The sequence below is a fragment of the Nyctereutes procyonoides genome, unplaced genomic scaffold (genome assembly GCF_905146905.1).
Source record: "Nyctereutes procyonoides isolate TBG_1078 unplaced genomic scaffold, NYPRO_anot_genome, whole genome shotgun sequence".
NCBI lineage: Eukaryota > Metazoa > Chordata > Mammalia > Carnivora > Canidae > Nyctereutes > Nyctereutes procyonoides.
Window position 1 is genome coordinate 68,724,334 of NW_026575126.1, and position 22,134 is coordinate 68,746,467.

General features: G+C 45.5%; 1 protein-coding gene across 10 annotated transcripts in view; it reads left to right on the forward strand.

Annotated features, from left to right (window-relative positions):
• ZNF3 (zinc finger protein 3) overlaps positions 1-19,774 on the forward strand; it is a 68,646-nt gene extending 48,872 nt beyond the window's left edge. Inside the window, exons 1-8 of one of the 10 annotated variants that reach the window (XM_055339928.1) lie at positions 5,167-6,125; positions 6,730-6,767; positions 6,935-7,056; positions 8,279-8,380; positions 9,525-9,662; positions 10,701-10,792; positions 11,091-11,217; positions 12,875-19,774. In XM_055339928.1, the coding sequence (XP_055195903.1) occupies positions 9,608-9,662; positions 10,701-10,792; positions 11,091-11,217; positions 12,875-13,944 (1,344 nt within the window). In that variant the 5' untranslated portion in view covers positions 5,167-6,125; positions 6,730-6,767; positions 6,935-7,056; positions 8,279-8,380; positions 9,525-9,607 and the 3' untranslated portion in view covers positions 13,945-19,774. Of the gene's footprint in view, positions 1-5,162; positions 7,057-8,278; positions 8,381-8,931; positions 9,481-9,524; positions 9,663-10,700; positions 10,793-11,090; positions 11,218-12,874 lie in introns of those variants that run through there. The other 9 variants (XM_055339926.1, XM_055339927.1, XM_055339932.1 and 6 more) reach the window with 9 other exon arrangements.
• The last annotated feature ends 2,360 nt before the right edge of the window (positions 19,775-22,134 follow it).

The window sequence follows — 22,134 nt, forward strand, 5'->3', positions numbered from 1 at the left end:
CCTGCACCTCATCTCCTGCCATAACTACTGAGAATCTTCATAATTGCCATGGTAGAGCATGCCAGGAGCTATCACTACTGCACTCATTACCAGGCTCTTAATAGCCATCTGACCAGTGAGAGTCCCATCCTGAGGGCTCAGTTTCTAGGGCCACTTCCAGTACCGATGGTTAACAGCTTGGATTTCCCCTAAAGCAGCCTGGGACAAGGGCTTGAGGGCAGATAGTTTAAGGAGAGGACTCAAGCCAAGTATGAGGGATCATGAAGGGAGGGGACGGAAGAAAACCAATAATGGGTGCCTTGTGGAGCAGGGGGCTTCTGTAGGCAACTAGTGCAAATCTGGGGACCTTCAGAGAACAACAAGAAATGGGAGAAACTGGTGTACTTGAGCTCTGCTCCAATCCCCAGGCCTACCTGTGGTTGGGAGGCAGTGCCTGCCTGGCTCCAGGAGAGTGGTTGAGAACCCCTGGTAGACTGGGAAGAAATTGTTCCCAGGGGGCTTTGAGGCTTTGAGGCTTGGTCTGGAGATGTGTTTATCTGAAATTCTAATTAATTAATTAATTTATTTATTTTAGAGATTCTATTTAATCATGAGAGGCACAGGCAGAGAGAGACAGGCACAGGCACAGGCAGAGGGAGAAGCAGTCTCCATGCAGGGAGCCCGATATGGGACTCAATCCCAGGTCTCCAGGATCACGCCCTGGGCGGAAGGCAGTGCTAAACCACTGAGCCACCTGGGCTGCCCTCAAATTTATTTTTTTAAAAAGATTTTATTTATTCATGAGACACAAAGAGGCAGAGACAGGCAGAGAGAGAAGCAGGCTTCTGGCAGGGAAGCCTGATGTGGAACTCGATCCCAGGACCCCAGGACTCCAGGATCAGGACCTGAGCCAAAGGCAGATCTTAACCACTGAGCCATTGAGGCATCCTTTTCTCAACTTTTTAAATTGTAAAATACACAACAAAATTTACCATATAAATTTTAATACACCTTAAAATATATCACATTAAAGACCTAGAGGGGATCCCTGGGTGGCTCAGTGGTTTAGCGCCTGCCTGCCTTTTGCCCAGGGTGTGATCCTGGAGTCCCAGGATTGAGTCCCATGTCGGGCTCCTTGCATGGAGCCTGCTTCTCCCTCTGCCTGTGTCTCTGCCTCTCTCTCTCTCTCTGGGTCTCATGAATAAATGAATAAAATCTTAAAAAAAAAAAAAGACAAACTTTAAGCTTATATTAAGCTTAGAAAATCCCTCATTTCAGGAACACCTGGGTGGCTCAATCGATTGTTGCTTTGAGAACTATTTACTCTAAATGTCAGAGAAAATAAGCCATTATAATTACTTAGTTTGAAATGGAGGCTCCTGGATGGGTCAGTCAGTAGACCATGTGACTCTTGATCTCAGGGTCATGAGTCTGAGCCCCACATTGCGGGTAGAGCTTACTTTGAAAAAAAATATTTTTTTTTAAATTTTTTTTAATGAAGACTTATCAATAGAGGATACAGAAGTATACTTGTAGAATTGAGAATTTAAGTAAAACTGTATTGACATATCAATATTATTTCTTTACAATCAAAATTTTAAAAACTACCTTTTTTTATTTCTGTCCAAGAGCAAGTGCCCAGAAATAATATGAAACCTAATATGCATATTTTTCTTTTTCCCTTGCTATGTGGCACCAGTGTTTCTTAGAAAAACAGCCAATTTTATATTCAGAAAAGATATAAGGTGAGCCTGGCAATTTTGCTGTGCTAAAAGGCTTTCATATTTAATGAGGTTATATTGAAATGACACAGGGACCAATCTGAAATGAGCTCACATTGGCCAGAGTTGTGACAAAGAATATTGGCTGAGGTTGATTGTCATATATTTAGTCTAAAGAGCCAGAGTCTACAATGATTAACAAAGATAGAAAAGTTGGTACAAAAAAAAAAAAAAGTTGGTATAGGGGCACCCAGGTGGCTCAGTTGGTTAAGCATCTGCCTTTGGCTCAGGTCATGGTCCCAGGGTCCTGGGATTGAGCCCCACATCCACATCAGGCTCCTTGCTCAGTAGGGAGCCTACTTCTCCCTCTACCTATGCCTGCTGCTCCACCTGGTTGTGCTCTCTGTCAAATAAAATCTAAAAAAAAAAAAGAAAAGTATATTCTAAAAGAATGGTCATTGGGAAGCTCTTTGAGAATGAGAAGTGATTTTATTGCATCTTGTTATTCAAACATGGTATTATGGACTACTTTACAATATTGATGAATGAAATTCATAATTTAAATACATCGGTGAAGTATTTTCTGAGTCAAAGGAAATAGCACTAAAAAGACTTAAGTTTTGACCTTGAGTTGGACAAAGCTGCATAAAATATCCAAATACAAATTTAAGTCTCCTTAAGAGCTTTATGGTTTTACTTCTATGAAATAATGGAATATCTCAAGGTCCCAAAATCACTAAAGTTAAATTTCTTAGGATCCTGTCAAATCAGAGAATTAGCAGGAGAAAAAAAGTGTAGATGGCATAAGACTTACCACCTCAGGTGGGAGCTGCATGCATAATTCTATCAGCAGAAAGAAGAATCTGAACACGTAAATGTTGAGAAATGTTGAGAAATCCTGCTCACATAATGAGAAGATGAGTGAGAAAAGGAATAGTTCTAGTCATGTTGATTTTATTTTTAAGACTATTTATTCATGAGAGACACAGGCAGAGGGAGAAGCAGGCTCCCTGTGGGGAGCCCAATGTGGGACTCCATCCCAGGACTCCGGGATCATGACCTGAGCCAAAGGCAGATTATCAGCCCCTGAGCCACCCAAGCGCCCACTATGTTGATTTTATATAGCAAAATCACACTATGATCTACCAACAGATAGTTTTGTCCTCCTCTCCTTTTACTGGAGGTAATAGGAAACCACTTGAATCACAAAGGATTTGTTCACCTAATCCTTATTGTCAGCAATATTTCAAAGGAGTTCTTTTGTTTGGTACCCCAAAAGTTTTGGCACCCCAGGGCAATACATTGCTATGAGATTTGGGGATAAATAGCCTGTCTTCCATCAGGAGGGAGGACAGCCATGATGGAGGGCACCCTTGCCAAGGGAGCAGTTTTAAAGATGTACAGATAGAAAATCTAAGGTTCTGGTAATTGATTCTCTCAAAACTAGCCATCTACACAGACCCTGAGAGTATTTGTGTTCTCCACCCCCCATCCCTACTTGCCAGGTTCACTGCTCATATCTTGCCTGAAGACTATATAGTCTGATATGAGACCCCAGTGAGGCCACCAGTGTCCTCCCTTCTACTGACTTTTGATAAGGGTTACTTCATACTCAATTTGTTTCCTTTTAAATAAAAGCTTTACAAAAGTTTAGATACTTTCTTTCCCACCTTGGACTGCCTTGAGCATCTCCTTGGTGACTCATGATACTACGGAGACCACAGACTCCCAAGAATAACAATTAAGAGCATGGCTTTTGGGATCCCTGGGTGGCGCAGCGGTTTGGCGCCTGCCTTTGGCCCAGGGCGAGATCCTGGAGACCCGGGATTGAATCCCACATCGGGCTCCTGGTGCATGGAGCCTGCTTCTCCCTCTGCCTGTGTCTCTGCCTCTCTCTCTCTCTCTCTCTCTCTCTCTCTCTCTCTCTGTGTGTGTGTGTGTAACTATCATAAATAAATAAAAATTAAAAAAAAAAAAAAGAGCATGGCTTTTGAGAACTTGCTGGGAATTACCCAGCTGGCTGGGTTCTGGGCCAAACACCAACCCTGCGCTACAAGTTGACTTCTGTGTCCCAGAGTAATAGAGTTGATTGCACTGAAGGTACTGGAAGTCTTAAGAGCTGTTCCCTTTGGATCCTCCTAAGGAGACCTTTTACAGAACAAACTATCCCGCTTTTCCCGCTTTGAGGAGATCATTTCCATCCTGTCCTGCTCTCCTTGCCACTTCCTCCTTCCTCATCTGTTTTTCTTGGCCTGGAGCAAAAAGGAATGGAGGAGATTTAAAAAAAAAAAAAAGTCTGAGGGTTTTTTTTTGTTTTGGTGGTGGTGCAGGTGGCTATTGACTTTTGAGTGGCTTGGCTGGGCCAAGTGTTTGCTCAAATTCTTACTATGGTCTGGAAGGACTGGACACCGGTCGGGCACCCACCCAGCTCAGGCCACCCTCAAGTTGTATTTAGTTAGTTGTGCCTTGGTTCTGTCCTGCCTCCGGGCCTTTGTCCTGGCTATTACTTCTGCCTGTAACATACCCTTCCCGTCCGGAGCCTGCCACACTTGTGAAAAGTCTCCTTTTCCTAGCACTTTTCATATTTTACTGGAATTGGTTATTTAAATTACTGTCCTTAAACTGTCACCAGAGAGTGAGGTCTATTGCATGTACAGAGCTGGCTGTGGGCGCCACCCGTCCTGGATGCAGTGGAAGCTGGAATCCGATGGAGGCAGGACTGGAAGGGGGGCCAGGAATGCCCTCCTCACTCAGGAAGGTTTCCTGCTCTGTGTGATCTGGAAGGATCGGATTCCACACTACAGGGCTCCTCCTGTGAGGCCATACAAGTGAGCGAACCACGACAAAGCCCTCCCCCTCCTCCCCTCAAGCATTTCACACATTTGGCTCCTGGCGGGGGAGGCGGGCTTCACCCGGTTTATTCGGATGCATCGGTTACATCGCTTGTACAAGTTTTGTACTTGCGGGAACTCCGATGGGCTGGACTGTTTCCTTCGGATTTTAGTAATTTGAAGGGAGCATTTTTGCATGAAACAGACAAAACTTGGTTCTTGTAGCATAAACTTGATTCATTTGGAAATTTCAAAGGTGAATTTTTTTTTCTATTGATGAACCTGTCAAAAGTCTTTCTTTTTGCTGCAGGTCGCCTGGAGACCCGGGTCGCTCGGGCAAGGTGCGCTCCCCTTCGCCCTCGAAGACTCGCCCGAGGCCCCCCGCCGCGCCCGCTGTCGGCTCCGGGTCTGCGGCGCGGGTGCGTGGCCCTGAAGCCGAGGGACGCGGCGCTTCGCTCCGTCCGGCCAACAGGGGGCGCGGCGGCGGGCGGGAGCGCCAGGGCTGGCGGGGTTGCCGCGCCGCCTAGGCCCGGAGTCAGCGAATCACCGAGAGGCGAACACCTCCAGTGTTCCTAGAGAGAACAAGTGGGCGTGGGGGCTACGGAGATGGGATGGGTAGTGAAACGCACCGACCCGGAAGCGAAATAGAGAGAACTTCCGTTCTTTGTTCTGTCCCGGTGTGTGGGTCCGTGACAGGGTCCAACGGGGCCTGGTCCGTGTCTGGCCCCTCAAATCTCCCGTCCCTGCCCCCAGGGTGAGTCCGGCCGCCCCCGGGGCTCGCGGTGAGACGCAGGCTGTGGCCGTCGGGGAAAGGGGTGGTGTCCGCGCCGCTGCGGCCCGCGGGGTCCCCAGGCCCGCCCGGAGCAGGGTGCCTCTGGGAGGAGCCGCTCCCTCCCCCGCAGCCGGTCCCCGACTCCGCTTCCCCGGGGACCTCCCTCTTTCAGAGGGAGGCCCCGCCAGGCAGGGAGGCAAGGGGCTCCGGTGCTGGTCTTGTGCCTTAGCCCAGCTCGAGCACTAAAGTTCCAGTATGGCTTTAAACGGGTCCCTCTCTTTAGGACAGCTGATGACAGCGCCCTGAACTTGGTAATTCTCCCAAACACTGCTTTTATTTGGTGTTAACACAGTAATTCGCGCCAGCGACAGAAGCCTCTTTTAGCCGAGTCTGAGGCTCTGAGGAGGAGGAGTTCTACGAAGTGTTCGCAGTTAGAACTAGGTCTGGAATGGGACCCGGCGGCAGGCGGGGGCGGGGGGGTGGCGGCGTGCAAACTCGGATCCGGGAATCATCCCGCGGGCGCTCAGTAAATCAAGTCGCTCGGAGAGTGGCACAGCTGTGTCAGGCTCCCGCCTTCACTTGTGTTAGATCCCTGATTTGATCCGCTTTTGAAGTGGAATTGATTGCAGGTGGATGTTTACGCTCTGAATGGCGTTTGTAAACTCCAGGAGAGGATAAGCAGGATGATGAACCCGAAATCTGTGGAATAATGAGGAGCTAAAAGTATTTATCCTCAAGCAGAGTCTGTGGAGAGTGGACATCGTTTGGTTTACAAATGTTCGGCGAACAGCTGTGTGGAAGGAGAAGATTGTGTACTTGAAGGTCGGTAGGGCAGGGCGCTAGGCCTCTGAGGTGAAGGTCCAAGGGGATAGGTTTTCCCTCAGCAACCGAATACCTCTCTGATGGTGAAGCTCTGCAGCAACGGACCAGACTCCCTGCTGAAGTTGAGGGTCTCTTGCTAGTTAACCATCAGAATATTGGAAACCCGAGAAGGCATTTCTTAGACTTGGGTGGACAGTTGAACTGGAGGAGGTTCAGTTGCCTTTCACATCTCCAGGGGTGCAACACAGATAACCAATTGTGTCTTAATTGTGCTGATTATTTGTGTGTGTGTGTGTGTGTGTGTGTGTGTATTTTTATTGGAGTTCAGTTTACCAACATACAGCATAACACCCAGTGCTCATCCGGTCAAGTGCCTCCCTCAGTGCCCCTCACCCAGTCACCCCATCCCCTCACCCACCTCCCTTTCCACTACCCCTTATTCGTTTCCCAGAGTTAGGAGTCGCTCATGTTCTGTCAACCTCTCTGATTTTTCCTACTCATTTTCTCTCCTTTCCTCTATAATCCCTTTCACTATTTTATATATTCCCCGTATGAGTGAAACCACATAATGTTTGTCCTTCTCCGATTGACTTACTTCACTCAGCATAATACCCTCCAGTTCCATCCACGTTGGAGCAAATGGTGGGTATTAGTCGTTTCTAATGGCTGAGTAATACTTCATTGTATATATAGACCAATTGTGCTGATTATTATATGTTCTCTTTTTTTTTCCTTTTATCTGAGTAGATGAAGTTTACGTGAATATTTTTAATTCTTTTTTTTTTTTTTCCACTTCCTTCATCATACAGCACTGGCATTAGCTTAACTTAGAATTCCCAGGAACTTGAACAGAGGCTTCAAAATTCCTAATAATTGCTTCTCTGGTCTTCTGGGACCTAACTCCAAAAAAAGGAAGGAGAGATTCCAGCAGGTAAAGCTTTCCGTGACTCGTTCTCACTGCCAGGTCATCATTGTCAGTCCCTGGGAGCAGCTTCAGGGAGAGGTGTTGGCAGCAGAGCAGGGAAGAGCCCTGCCTGGACCAGAAGTTGTGGGGGCATAATGGAGATTTTTCTTTCTCTGAGAAACATTGTGTGCTGATCCAGACACTGGGGACTTGTTCTCAACAATATGCCTTTGAGTTCTAGCTTGGGTTAACTGAGCTGTGAGGAGGGAGGCGTGCTTCTTTTCACTGGAGTCAGAGCCTCTGATTTTACTTTCTAAAGAGAATTTGAACTAAGGGCTGATTTGTTGGAGGTGTCTGCTTATAAACAGTCCTGGAAATTGTGCAATTGGTTGATAAGAACAAAAGTTGGCTGGCTCTGAGACAAAGTGGAAGGGACCCAGCAAGGAGGGCGCTGGTGGCAACCTTGATTGCCATGGGACCTGACTCCTGTCTCATTCAGTGCCTTTCTCTGTGTAAAGGCATTGGTGGTAGGCATTCTGTACCGCCTTGTTGCCCAAACACTAGAGTTCTGTGAACTCTGAGCAACTCTCAGGGCCCCTCCCCTTTTTATGCTTTATGTGAATGCAGCAGTCTATAATGATGAAGCAAATATCTTTCGGATTCTTTCCAGCAGCGCCTTGCAATGTAGAGACACTCAACAGTTGTTTGTTATATGAGCACATAAATGAAGAGGGAGGTAGACAAAATCCAGGGTTTTTTGTCTTTGCTCTTGCCTAAAGGTAGGAAAGCTCTGGTGGGTGCTATGCCTGTTCTTGGTCTGTTGATTGTTGTCACAGCATTCAAGTATGAAGTAAAAACTTCTCCTTGAGATCCAAACCTCCGTCTAGAAACTGACGTTATATTTTATTTTATATATTATATATTTTATTCACTAGAGCTGCAGAGAACAGACCTCTTTTGATTATCATAGCATCTGGGAAGTGGGGTTGTCAGTATGGATAAAAATGAAGTAATAGGTAATCTTACATATTTTTTTAAAGATTTATTTGTTTATTCATGAGAGACAGAAGAGAGAGGCAGAGATACAGGCAGAGAGAGAAGCAGGCTCCCTGCTGGGAGCCTGATGTGGGACTCGATCCCCAGACCCCGATTACACCCTGAGCCAAAGGCAGACACTCAACTGCAGAGCCACCCAGGTGTCCCCATAATTTTATCTTTTAAAAAAAAGAAGTGTTGGTCTCTGTTTCAGGGTCTTATATTCTGATCCAAGGAAATGTATTAGGAGAAAAGGAAGGTAGAAAGAAGGCTGGCTGCTACCTTCTCGGTCATAGGGGCCAGGCCTCTAGATCTGGTGAGTACATACGCCTCCCTGCAATTTTACATTGTACGAGGACCACAGAAGGGGCCCCCGTCCCTCAGTAACATCCTGCCATTGCCTGAGACTAGAAGCAGACAGCTTAGAAAGAGGAGGAAGGATTTATCTTATTTAATTAGTAGATCTGAGCTATTTGCTCTAGTTCTGGGTATCAGGTGTCATTTCCTCAGGGTTTTTTAAATGAGAGACCAAGAACTCATGGAAAGTTTCTCTGCTCTCTGCTGTTTGGGTGCTGTTTTCTCTTTTCTTCAAAGAATAACACCTAAATTTAATATGACCACTAGAAATATAATGAAAGTTTTTTTTTTTTTTAACTAGTTCTAGTGTTTACGAGTGAGGTTTTTAAGATTTTTTTTTTAGATTTTGTTTATTTTGAGAGAGAGCGAGAGCTTGCACGAGTTGGGAGAGAGGGAGAGGGAGAAGATGACTCCTCACTGAGCAGAGAGCCCAGTGTGGGGCTTGGTCCTGGGATTCGGGATCATGACCTCTGGCGGAAGGCAGATGCTTAACTGACTGAGCCACCCAGGCTCCCCTGTTCATGAGGTTTAAAAAAAAAAAAAAAATCCAAACAGGGGCACCTGGGTGGCTCAGTTGGTGAAGTGTCTGACTCTTGATCTCAACTCAGGTCATGAGTTCATGCCACATTGGAGCCTACTTAAAAATAACTAAATAAATAAAAATAAAAATCTGTAAATAGCTTTATCCACTATTCCAAGCTGATAATGGATAAAGTTGGTACAATACATAAACATTTTGCAAATCTATGGGCATATACTTTTTTCATTTTATTCTTTTTTTTTTTTCTTTCAATCATTGCTTGGTATTCATTGTTAGTATCATTATTTGGCACCAGCGTTCCATGTTTTTTGTTGTTATATCACTCAGTATGTTGTGGGAGCCACAGGTGGGATATTGTCTAGGAACAGGGGCCCTTTCTGTGGTGCTCATGGAATCTCATCACAGGGAGCAAGTGGATGTATTTACCAGGATCTGGAAGACTGATCCTGGTTGCTACATTTCCTTTTGTTCATCTTAGGTACTAACTGAAAAGCTAGCTCCTGGGAGGCTCCCTTGAGGTATTTTTTTTAAAACCATTGAACCTTGAACTTTGCTTCTGCAGTGCTTCCTCATTTTCATTCAAAACCTGCTTTGTGCTGAGTCTGCAGATAGTAGACCAGAGACCCAGAGCTTCTAGCCCTACCCATGGAAACTCAGGCTGATTGCGTATCTCAGGAACCTCAGGCCCTGCTTGAGAGTGGTAAGAAATAGAGATTCATTTCTTCTTTTACTCAGGCATTCAGCAGTCATGCTGGATCTCTTGCTTACCAGGAACTGGGCTAACTACTAGAACCCAGATGTGGCTGAGACACCGTCCTTTCCATTCAGTAGCTCACAGCCTAAGTGGGAAAGCTGCCTGAAGCCAATAGTGAATGTACAGCTTGGTAGGCTTTATAGCTGAGACGTTTGTGAAGGGCTAGTGGGACCACATGCAGGATTAAGAAAACTGTGATGATCACAGAATTCCAGGCACTTGGTAGCAGCTGCCTTCATAGTCCTAGTTTGTTCTTTAGGGGCATGCACTTAGGCTCTTGGGCAAGCACTCTGTAGGTCACAGGCAAAAGGATAAAATGAGTAGAAGCCACTATCATATTTGTATTTTGCTGTCATCACCTGTGCCTCTGACTTAGGCGCCAATGGCGGTCCTAAAGGGCATGCTTATCAGAAAAAAAACACTCAATGATCTCTTTGTCCAGTGATTGCAGACAATCTTCTGTCCCTGGGGGTTTAGAGTCTCTAAGGGACAGATATGTTAACTTAAGAATTATAGAAGAGATGTGATCAAGCACAGAAGCAGGAAACATTTGTAGTGTGTAGATTTGGTTTGGGGATGAGAAGAAAGGAGAATGAGCATTATGGTGTTCATTTGGGGTTGGGTGAGGCTGCTGGTTTCCTCCGACCCAAGAGACCTTCGTGCTTGAGTTTGCATTCAGAGATGTGGAGAGGGATGGAAGGGGTGTGAGCAGGACTGTCTGCATTGCTGGCCAAGCTTGAGAGGAAGAACAAGAAGGTACTGATCACTAATGGGAGGACTGGACCAGTTTCCCAGAGAGTGCAATGACTAAACAGAAAGGAAGGGACCTGGGCAGGTGGAGAGCAGAATCAACAGAGCTTTGAACATCTCATCTCAAGAGGCAGTGGGTCTAGATTGTTGGGTCTAGGACACCATGAGTTTTCTGTGGATTGGGAGGCCAGAGAGTAGATGGGTTCGCTCACAGACCCTTTTGTTGTCCTTCAGCTCTTCCTTCCTCGAAAGTTCCTGCCTTTTCTGACAAGGACAGCCTGGGGGATGAGATGTTGGCAGCTGCGCTCCTAAAGGCCAAGTCCCAGGTGAGCTGTGGTTCCCTTCTTCCTTCTTTCCTTCCCATTTCATATAAACATTTGTGCCATGACATCCATTTATTGCCCCAAACTATGATTCCCTCTTTTAGGAACATTGTCCTTTCCTGCTGAATAACAGGCCCCTCTCTTCCTCAGCCATAAACTCCTTTCCTCAACCTCTTAGATATGCATCCTCAAACCCAGATTGTTGGTGTGGGTTTTTTTTTGTTTTTTTCTTTGGTTTTGTTTTGTTTTTGGTGCTGCCAGTCTCATCCCTGAAATTGCATGCAAGACTGTATTGTTTCAGGAGTTGGTGACGTTTGAGGATGTAGCTGTGTACTTCATCCGGAAGGAGTGGAAGCGTTTGGAGCCTGCTCAGAGGGACCTCTATAGGGATGTGATGCTGGAGAATTATGGGAATGTGTTCTCGCTGGGTAAGGAGTTACACTTTCTCAATAAAACTCCTTTGGCATTCCTTTGTTTCCTTGTTTGCTAGTGACACTTGAGTCACAAAATGATCACCTAAAGATGAAGGTAGTCTCAGAAAATTCTAACAACAATAATGACAGTAACTCCTGCTTATATAGTAATTGGCAGCTCATAAAGAGCTTTCATGTATATTCTGTCATGGAAACCTTGCAGCAACACAGTAATGGAGGTCGCTGGTATTCTTGTGTTCTATCTGAGGACAGAGAAGTCAGAGGTGTTCAGTGCTTTGCGTACGGACATATAGCAGGACTTGAGCTCTGGTCTTTCAGCTCCAAATCTGGTGTTTTTTTTCTATGTGATTCTTAAATGTATAATTCAGAGATTTTTCCAAAAGATGAACATACCAGGATCCCTAAATGCGTGCGGTACTGCTCTGTGCCCGAGTGCACATTCTGGAACTCCTCCTCCTTTTTTCTTTTGTACCAGTTTGGAGACCTGTTGCTTTGTTCAGGACCTAGTGCAACTGTGGCTCCAGTAGAAATTGTAGCTTGTTTTAGGGAGCAACTGGTTTCTTTAACCTTTAGTCTATGGACTGTTAATCTCTTGTCTGTCACTCATTGTCAGGACATTTTCATTGTAGTGCTAAGGGGTCTCCCTCACTTCTGTTGAATCCTCCCTAGACATTTCCTTTTCTGGCCCCTGCAAATCCTGGGTCTAGAGTTGACCTCTGGGACCACTTGGTATGAGCAGGATAAACCTTGTCCCATGTCTTTGCCCATGGGCAGGATTTCCATTTCTGAACATTGACACAATCTTTGGGCTATAATCAGAAGAAAAGCCAAGGGTCCTGAGTTTGAAGGAAACAGAACAGAGAGGTCCTGAGAGGTACCTCTTTAGGGGAGGGAGAAACAGCTGTTTCTGTCCCTAACACTCATTGCCCTGTCTTTACTTTTTAAAATAATCAATAGACTAAAAATGCCAGCTGTCTAGACCCCTTCACTCATCCTCTCTGCCCAAAGTTACCTACGAAAACCACAGACCAGTGAAAATAGGGAAGTTGGACAAGAAGACGGTTTAAGTATCCACACGTCTTGGCCCAGCCTTCAAGGCCTGGGGCCCAGAGGTGGACTGAACTCTGTCTTTTGCTTGTTACCGTGGCTTTGGCGTGTGTGGCCTACGGATGTGAGTGTTCTTTTCACATGCGGCTGTTGTCACTGTAGCCTCCTCCTTGTCACTTCTTGCTCTGTGGCTGTTTAATGTCACCCGTCTGCTTGCTTGCTTGCTTACATTTGTTCTCCTCTATCTTCTAGAAGCCACCATCTCTCCACTTGTATTTCCAGTCTCTGATCTCTGTGAGGACTTTGTCACTTCATTAAACACATGTCCTTTCTCTTCTGATTTTGGTTCTACACCTCCACCCGGTCTGTCTTCCTCTCTTCCCATCTCCAGCCTTCTCTGTCTCTATCTCTGCCAGCTCTTTTCACTTTGATTTTGCTTCTTGCTCTTCTCTTTCATTATTTCTGCAACACAGTTCTCTCAGCTTGCCTCAGCTATCTCCAGCCTGATGTGCTTTTAGCTCCATGAACATCCTTCTCGTAATTATCCTGTCCTCTGGTTTTGATTCCTTCTTCCAAGTGATGTTTGTATTTTGTATTGTGCCAGATGGTGAGACCAGGACTGAGCATGATCAAGACATTTCTGAAGATACAGGATCACGTGGGGTGCTGTTGGGAAGATTCCAAAAGGATATTTCTCAGGGTCTTAAGTTTGAAGAAGCCTATGAACAAGATGTCAGTCTCAAGAGGCAACTGGGGAATTCCTCTGGAGAAAGATTGGATAGGAAGATACAAGATTTTGGTCAGATGACAGATGAGGAAAAGCTAACCCCCGGGGGAGAGAGAAGTGAGAAATACAGTGATTTTGGGAATAGCTTGACTGTGAGTTCTAACCTTATTTCACATCAGAGACTTCCTGTGGGAGACAGACCCCATAAGTGTGATGAATGTAGCAAGAGCTTTAATCGAACTTCAGACCTTATTCAACATCAGAGAATCCACACTGGGGAGAAACCCTATGAATGTAGTGAATGTGGGAAGGCCTTCAGCCAGAGCTCACATCTTATTCAGCATCAGAGAATCCACACTGGAGAGAAACCTTACGAATGTAACGATTGTGGGAAGACTTTCAGTTGTAGCTCTGCCCTCATTCTACATCGGAGGATCCACACCGGGGAGAAGCCCTATGAATGTAATGAATGTGGGAAAACCTTTAGCTGGAGCTCTACCCTTACTCATCATCAGAGAATCCACACTGGAGAGAAACCATATGCTTGTAATGAATGTGGGAAGGCCTTCAGCAGGAGCTCCACTCTTATCCATCACCAGAGAATCCACACTGGAGAGAAGCCCTATGAATGTAATGAGTGTGGGAAAGCCTTTAGCCAGAGCTCACACCTCTACCAGCACCAGAGAATCCACACTGGAGAGAAGCCCTATGAATGTATGGAATGTGGAGGAAAGTTTACCTATAGCTCAGGCCTTATTCAGCATCAAAGAATCCACACGGGGGAGAATCCCTATGAATGTAGTGAGTGTGGGAAAGCCTTTAGGTATAGCTCAGCTCTTGTTCGCCATCAGAGAATTCACACTGGAGAAAAGCCTTTGAATGTAATGGGAATGAGCAAAACTTCTCTCAGAGTCACTGCTGAATTAAATATCAGAGAGTCTACCTGAGAGATAGCCACACACCTGTTTTCCTCACTTCCTCCGAGTCTGAAGAGCTCCTGCCTTACTCTATAGAAGTATGAACGTCTTAGAATGTGTCCCTTCTGACTCACACTTTTCACTTTAGAGAATGGGCCAAGTTGGGGAAATCATCCTGGCACATCCTGGTGATGAGCTACCTGTCAGTTTCCCCAGCAGTGAAACCAGGAGGCAAGTGGCAGGTTGAGTGCTGGGAATAAGAGGGAAGCTCTGGGCCCAGTCACCTTCCGTTTTGGAAGGGAGTTTGCACTAGACCATTTCTCTCACACCAGAGGAGCCTTTCTTTCCAAGGTGGGGGAGTGGAAGCACAGTAGGAATAAAATTCCAAGGATTCCTGTAGTTGGGATCAGTATAGCCTGCACAGAAGGCAGTGCAAAGAATGTTCTGAGTCCTGCTACTTGCTAAGAAGAGGACACGGGGGCTGTATTTCAAAGCCGCTGTTCCTAATCCAGCTTTAAGTTTTGATAAGGAATGTGCTGTTTGTGGTTGTTGTCGTTGTTCATGACTTCATTAATTATGGAAATGTGGTGCTGAGGGATTTGTTATTTTACTGGCGGGGGGACCCTACGAGGTTTTCTGTGATAACTGTACTTTGAGGGTGGCTCTTGGAGCAGCAAGCCCATCTCTGAGAGCAGCAAAGCAGTTTTGTTGAAGAACTTGTCCTTCCCTATTGTTATAGGTCTGATTGGGAAATCCATCTGATAATCAGTCTAACAGGGAGAGGATCAGAAAGATTTAGCATTGGCCTATTTCCTATCCTCCCCTTCTCTGCATCCCTCCCCACTCCTGTGTTGAAAAGTGATCTAATTCAAACCCCTAGTTACTAAGAATAGAATGCTTTTTAAGGAGCTCACTCAGCCCGCTTGCCCTGCCCTCTATCACCTATGACATTTGGCCCCAGCCCCTGACCTCTCATGACCTCACCTCTGACTTCAGCCGCCAAGTTGAATGCAAAGAAAAGCAAAGCCCAGGGAAGAGAGTCTGACCTGACCTGGCTGTTGGGCTTCTTGCTGGGTTAGGATGGAGCTCCTGAGTTTTCCCAGCTGAGGGGATGATCTTTCGTTATATTTTCCCAATCCTGCTCATCCTGTAGCATAAATGAAGTGCACTATTAAACAGAATAGTTTTTTAGAAGGCGACATTGTGTTTTTGTGCAGGAGCCAAATCTATTTCAATTAAAATAGGAAACCATGGCTATAACTGGAATCTAAATTTTAATCTTTAAGATTTTTTTACAGACAACTATTTTTCTTTCATAAACACATGACCTCTCTCTGTCAGGACTCTATCATATTCCTCTAGATACTGCCACAGACTCTTCGGTCATGTACACAGTTACTCCCACCTCATACCCACACGTCGGACGATACTTAAGACCAGCAACCAAAACTAGAAAATTGTTACTATTGGGTGTGGGGCCTCTGACAAGCGTGTACTTGGATTTTGGGTTGTAATGGGCATATGTAGATTTCTTCTTTGGTCTCTTGGTGGGAGGAGGTTCCAGTCATGGAGAAGGCTGAGATGAAAGTCTTACAGAGAAGATAGAGAAGTGTCTGGAACTGGCCTCTGAAAAATTTTTGAGCATATATTGTGATCACCTAATACGTTTTTAATTTCTTAAAGCTATAATGAAACTTGTTCTTTTTGGCTCTTCTTTGACACTCACCACATACCTACAAATAGAACTTTGTTTCTTGAAGCATAGGCCATGAATTATCCATATTAGAATCACTAGGGTGCATGTTAGTAATGTAGGCTCCTGAGCCTCAAATTGAACCTATCAATTTCTGAGGATAGAGCCTTAAAATTTAAACTGTAAAGCAAGAACTAATGGGATAGAGAAAATTTCTGGAGGGATATGAGCAAGGTCTTATAAACCATTGTATGTTTTGGAGGAGAAGAGGTTTCGGACAGGATAGCTTGGGGTGGGCCTGAAGGTCCACTTGTGTGTCAATCATGTTGTGGAGCTCTGGAAAAGACCCCTGAGCAGGTAAAATTAGGTGAATAGTCACTACACATGAAGGATCAACCACTTCTCTATCTGCATGCTGAATTCCCGTCACCCCACAAAGACCTCACAACTCCCTCCTTCAGAGCATCTCTGTGAGACCTGGGAATGATCTGGATCGTTGCATGAAAATTATGTTTATTTTTAAATATCTTTGAAGCTACTGTAACATTCCGTTCATCTGATTTTCCTGATTATTTCTGTTTCCCATGATGATTCCTCTTTTCTCAGTCCCTGAGTATTCCTTAATGTTGGACTGTGATACCAGTTTGTCTCTTTCTTTACCATTGTCCTTGGAACCACTTACTCCTGTGGTCTCAACTATTATCTATGCAAATAAGTTTTAAATCTGCACCTGTGGTACTAGTCTCTCCTAAGTTCCAATGTTGGGTCTCTGGCAGACTGCAGGACACTTACTCTTGGACCTTTAAAAGTTTCAAGTTACATGTTTCAAACCAGATACATCTTTCTCATAAACTGCCCCCTCACAAAATTTCCGTAAACTCAGGGTCCAGACCTTTGGAGTTTTTCTTTGGTTATTCTCATTCTATATCTGACCGCCATCGAGGCATGGGCAGGTTCAGTAGGCATGGAGTGGAAAGAGATTGTTAGAGTTGAGGTCATGGGGGAGGTGGGATTTCCAAGCGGTGATAATAGTCGCTGACACATATCTTCCACCTGGCCCTTTTCCAAGTGGTTTTCGATTTTTTTTTTTTTAAGATTTTATTTATTTGAGAGAATGGGCATAAGCAGTGGGTGGGTAGACTGCTGAGCAGGGAGCCTGATGTGGAGCTTGATCCCAGGACCCGACCCCAAGATCATGACCCAACCTGAGGCAGGCGCTTAACTGAGCCACCCAGGCACTCCTGGTTTTCAGATATTAAAATCATGTAATCTTCACAGCCACCTGTGTGTGAGGCGGATGTTAATATTAACCCTGTTGTAAACTTGCCAGGTGAGACATGACAATGAGATCAGGAAATGGAAGACCCTAAGTTGCTCTACTTGGGAGGCTAGACCTTGTGGCCTGGATGGCTCCCACGTGAGGTGGGGAGGCATGTGTTAAGAATAAGCCTCACCCAGGTGATCCCCCCCTCCCTGTCCCTTACAGCTCTGCAACCTCTGTCATTCCTTTGCTTCCATTGCTGCTAAGCCTAGAGTTCGGGTCCTTATTGCTTCTCCCCTGGGTTAGATAAGTACTTTGCTAGTGGAGTCTCTATTTTTCTCTCAATCTCCCTAAAGCACTGACTCGTCACTCCTTCAGTGGTTTCTCCCTTAATAAAATCCAAGGGGTACTTGGGTGGCTCAGTTGTTTAAGTGCCTTTGGCTCAGATCATGATCTCAGGGTCCTGGGGTCAAACCCAGCATCAGGTTCCCTGCACAGCAGAGCGTGCTTTCCCTCTCCCTCTGTGATTCCCCATGCACTGCTTGCTCTCTCTCAAATAAAATCTTTTGAAAGAATAAAATTCAAACTCCTTAGTCATATAGTCAGGCTTTCTTTGAATTGGTCTCTGCTCATCTATATAGCCATATCCGACTGCTTGCTACTCTTCACACATCTGAAAACCAGATTTGTGAAAAAACAGCGCTGCTCAGTAGTTAACGACAGTAAAAATATTTTGTTCAGTACTATTGAAGTAGAGGAAAAGAGACCTCTGTATAGACCTGGGCTTGTGTCTATACAGCCCAGGGCTGGGTAGCTGGGTAGCTCAGTTGGTTGTGTCCAACTCTTGATTTCAGCTCAGGTTTTGATCTCAGGGTTGTGAGTTTAAGCTCCGCATTGGGCTCCACATGGAGCATGGAGCCTACTTTAAAAAGAACTGGTTTCATGTCAATACAGCTGATCAAGTGAGAATTTACAGCCAAGGGTCAAGATAGGGGTCAGTGGATGTATCTAAGAGGAAAGAAAACGGGTAAGGGGTTTTGGCTAGACTGACCTAACAATTCTTGCTGAAGATGGGCCCAGATGAGTGATCCCACCCTGGGGTGATGGTGGAAAATGAGGGACTATTGGTAAACTGACCTCTTGGGGTTCTTTCTAAAGCTAGATTTTACAAGGAAGTGCACTGATGGGTCTAGGAGAAGGTTCAGGACTGAGTTTGGTTTGGTCAAGCAAAGAATCTGTCCCATTAAATAGCAAGGTGATAACAGGGGCCATGCACACCTTATGTTCACGCCCATGAGTTTCTTCACTCACGGTGTTCCCATGTTCTGCTCTGGCTCCTCACATTCATTCAATCAATAAAAATCAGAGTCCAAGGGGCACCTGGGTGACTCAGTTAAGTGTCTCCCTTCAGCTTGGGTCATGATCCTGGGCTCCTGGGATTGAGCCCTGTGTCAGACTCCCTGCTCAGTGGGGAGCCTGCTTTTCCCTCTCCCTCTACTGCTCCCCCTGCATGTGCTCCCTCTCTGTCAAATAAGTAAATAAAATCTTTTTAAAAGTCTGAGTCCAAGAGGGCCTTAGAAACCATCTTCAACCTCTTGCTCAGTGCAGAAACTCAACAATATCCCTGACAGATGGCAATCTATTCTCTTCAGGATGAGAGGCCCATTGTTACGCAGCAGAAAATCTGGCAGTTCCTCTGTTGAGCATACCTCATGGCTGGAAGTTAATCTGAGCTGAATTCTGCCTCCTTCTAAGTTTCTGCCTCCCATGGTTAGTTTCTGCTTTTGCTTCTCATCTGTAGATGAAAGGGATGGGCAAGATTTCCAAGGACATTATCCGTCATAACAAAGGCGGTTTCATTCCTTGTGCCCCTCACCCATCCCAAGTCATACCTATTCTTGAGATCCAACTCAGTTCTGAGAATGTGTATTATGTGATGAGTTTCCAAGTAAGGGAAAACGTTGGTTTTACCCGAACATTTCAGCTGACAGAAGTATGAACCATGGAGTGGTGGTGAAAAAGAAAATCCTAAATTTAAAAAAAAAATGTTTATGGAGTTTCAATTTTTTCTACTTCAAAAAGATAAAGGAAAGCTCAGTCACCTGCACTATTTTAAATATGTCAATAATGAAGAACTGAGGATCTTAAATTCCATGGCCTAGGGCTACCAGCTGACTCAGCAGAGCATGTGACTTGATCTTGGGGTCAAGCCCTACCCTGGGTGTAGAGCTTACTGAAAAGAAAAGAAAGAAAAGAAAAGAAAAGAAAAAAAGAAAAGAAAAGAAAAAGAAATTACAAGGACTATTTCTTACATAAAGATAAATCTGATCACCAGAGTGGTTTTTCTCCACAAGCATGCTTTTCTTCGTGTATTTCCTGCTTTGGTTGCTGACATCATCCATTTTGCAATCAACCAAGCCAGAAACCTGGGAATTGTTCCGGATGCCTTATTTCTCTTCATCTCCCTACCACCCCCCCAGCCCGACCCCACCACCTCTTCCAGTTGTCAGGCGATATGTAGCCCATCCTGTGTTGTGCACCCTTGACTCCTGTGTTGGCCTGGGCTGTCCTTAACTCATTCTGAGACTCTGGGCCCAGCCTTATAGAAGTACCTCTGCACGAGCTCTCTCTCTAAAATGATAAGTGTGTGATGCCACCGCAGACCATCCAATGACCCCTTTTCATTTCTTAGGCCAGTGACCAAATTCTTTATGGAGAAACAGGGCTTGGGACACCTGGGTGGCTCAGTGGTTAAGCATCTGCCTTTGGTTCAGGGCATGATCCTGGAGTCCCGGGATCGAATCCCACATCGGGCTCCCTACATGGAGCCTGCTTCTCCCTCTGCCTATGTCTCTGCCTCTCTCCCTGTGTCTCTCATGAATAAATAAAAATCTTTAAAAAGGAGAGAGAGAAACAGGGCTTCTCATTTCCTAGCCCTGCCTACTTCCCTAGCACTCCTCTTGTCCCAACCCCTCCCCCTACCCCTCCCACATACTTGACACTGGAGCCACAGTTACAGTTACAGGGGCGCACATGCTGTTTCATGCCTCTGTGCCTTTGAATATGCTGTTCCTTCTTCCTGACTGTCCTCCCTTCCTTGTCCACCTAAACTCTTATTCATCTTTGCAAACCTCCTCATGTGTGAGCTCACCTTTTCCATGGAGCCTCTCCAGGAATAGTCCTTCACCTGCACTGTGTTCATTTCCACTGAGTCGCCTCTGCATCTTGTGTGTACTTCTTGCACTTATTATACCTTGTCTCTTACTCATCTGACTCCCTCGCTGTGGTGAGTTTCCCCCCTACATTTTCACACTTTTCTACCACAAATAAGCATTGCTTTCTTAATCAGAAAATTAATAAATATTAAGAAAAAAATAAATATTAAGAAAAAGGAAACGGCGCCTGGGGTGGCTCAGTTGGTTGAGCAACTGACTTTTGATTTCAGCTCAGGTTATGGTCTCAGGGTCATGAGATCAAGCCCTGTGCTGGGCTCTGCGTTCAGTGGGGAGTCTGCTTGAGATTCTCTTCCTCTGCCCCGCACCCCCACATGTTCTCTCTCTCTGTCAAATCAATCAATCTATCTATCTATCTTTAATTAAAAACAAGAAAAGAAAGAGGGTCACCGGGATGCCTCAGTTGGCTAAGCATCTGACTCTTGATTTTGGCTCAAGTCATGATGTCAGGGTCCTTGGATGGAGCCCCATGTTGGGCTCCATGCTCAGCGGGGAGTCTGCTTCTCCTTCACTCTCTGCGGCTCCCTCTCTCCTCTAAAATAAATAAACAAATCTTTAAAAAAAAGAGCAGGAAGTAACATCCACTGAGCACTTACTATGTGCCAAGCATTGTCTAAGTGTTTTATATGTTACCTAATTCAATACTCATCACAATTCTGTGATGGTAGGTACAATTACTGCCCCTGTTTCTAGTCCCTTTCTTCAGGAAAGAAGGAAAGAGGGAGAGAGGGGAGCCCCCCAGGTACACAGTAAATGATGCAGTGAAGTACAAAGGTGTTCAGAACCCCCAGCCCCTGGCTTCATCTCCTTATCTCTCTCAGATCACCGGAGGGACCCCCCTTCTCCTCCCACCAGCCCCTTGAGCTCCTCAGCGGCAGTTCCATGAGTCCCGAAGGGGACACAGGGAAGCGTGGTTCCTGCACGGAAGGGGGCTCTGGTCCCCTTCCCATACAGACGGGAAGACTGTATGGATAATATGAGACAGAGTGAGACACCAGAGGTACCATGATCACGAGAGCTCATCTTTATTGGCTGCTAATCTCCTTGCCAGCATGTGTGGTCTTCACAGCAATCATAGACCCTGTGAGTCCTTTTATTTATTTACTTTTTAAAGACTTTATTTATTCGTGAGAGACACAGAGAGGTAAAGACATAGAGGGAGAAGCTGCAGAGCTCTGCTACAGGACTCAATCCTAGGACCCCGGGATCACAACCTGAGCCAAAGGCAGACGCTCAACCACTGAACCACCCAGGGGCCCTGTGAGTCCTTTTATTTTTTATTTTTTTTAAGATTTTATTTATTTATTCATGAGAGACAGAGAGAGAGAGAGAATGAGAGGCAGAGACACAGGGAGAGGGAGAAGCAGGCTCCATGCAGGGAGCCTGACATGGGACTCCATCCCGGGTCCCCAGGATCACACCCTGGGCTGAAGGCAGCAGCGTTAAACCGCTGGGCTACAAGAAAACCAAAGCCCACAGTGTTAACTTACTCGATGTTATAGAATTGATGAGTAGTGGAGCAGGGATTCCGACCCAGGCAGCCTGGCTCCAGAGATTGAGCTCTTATTTACATTGTACTGTCTCTAAATGAAATGGGGGAACTCAAAGAAAGTTTCTTGTGTTCTGCTTGAGTTTCTAAGTAAGGGAAAACCTTGGGGAGATGCGAGCTATGTAGCAGTCACAAAAGGCTTCATGGAGGAAATGGCACTAAAGCCATTGAGATCTGAGCCTGAGATCAAGGACAGGCAAAACAGAGATAACCATTTCTCTTTTCATCCCAAACATGTGACTTTTCTTTCCCTCAAAACTCCCTCATATTCCTCTAGAATTCCTCTGTGTGGTACGATACTTAAGATTGTGGGCAGGTAGGAATCATTAAGACAAAACTGCTTGGCTGGAAACACACACTTACCTCCACCAGCCCTGCCCACGTTCCTGTCTGCTTCATCATGATGTGGACCAGGATGAAAAGTACAGTGAAAAGGAACTTTAGATGGTCTCTTCTGAGAGGAAAAAAACAAAACAAGATGCAA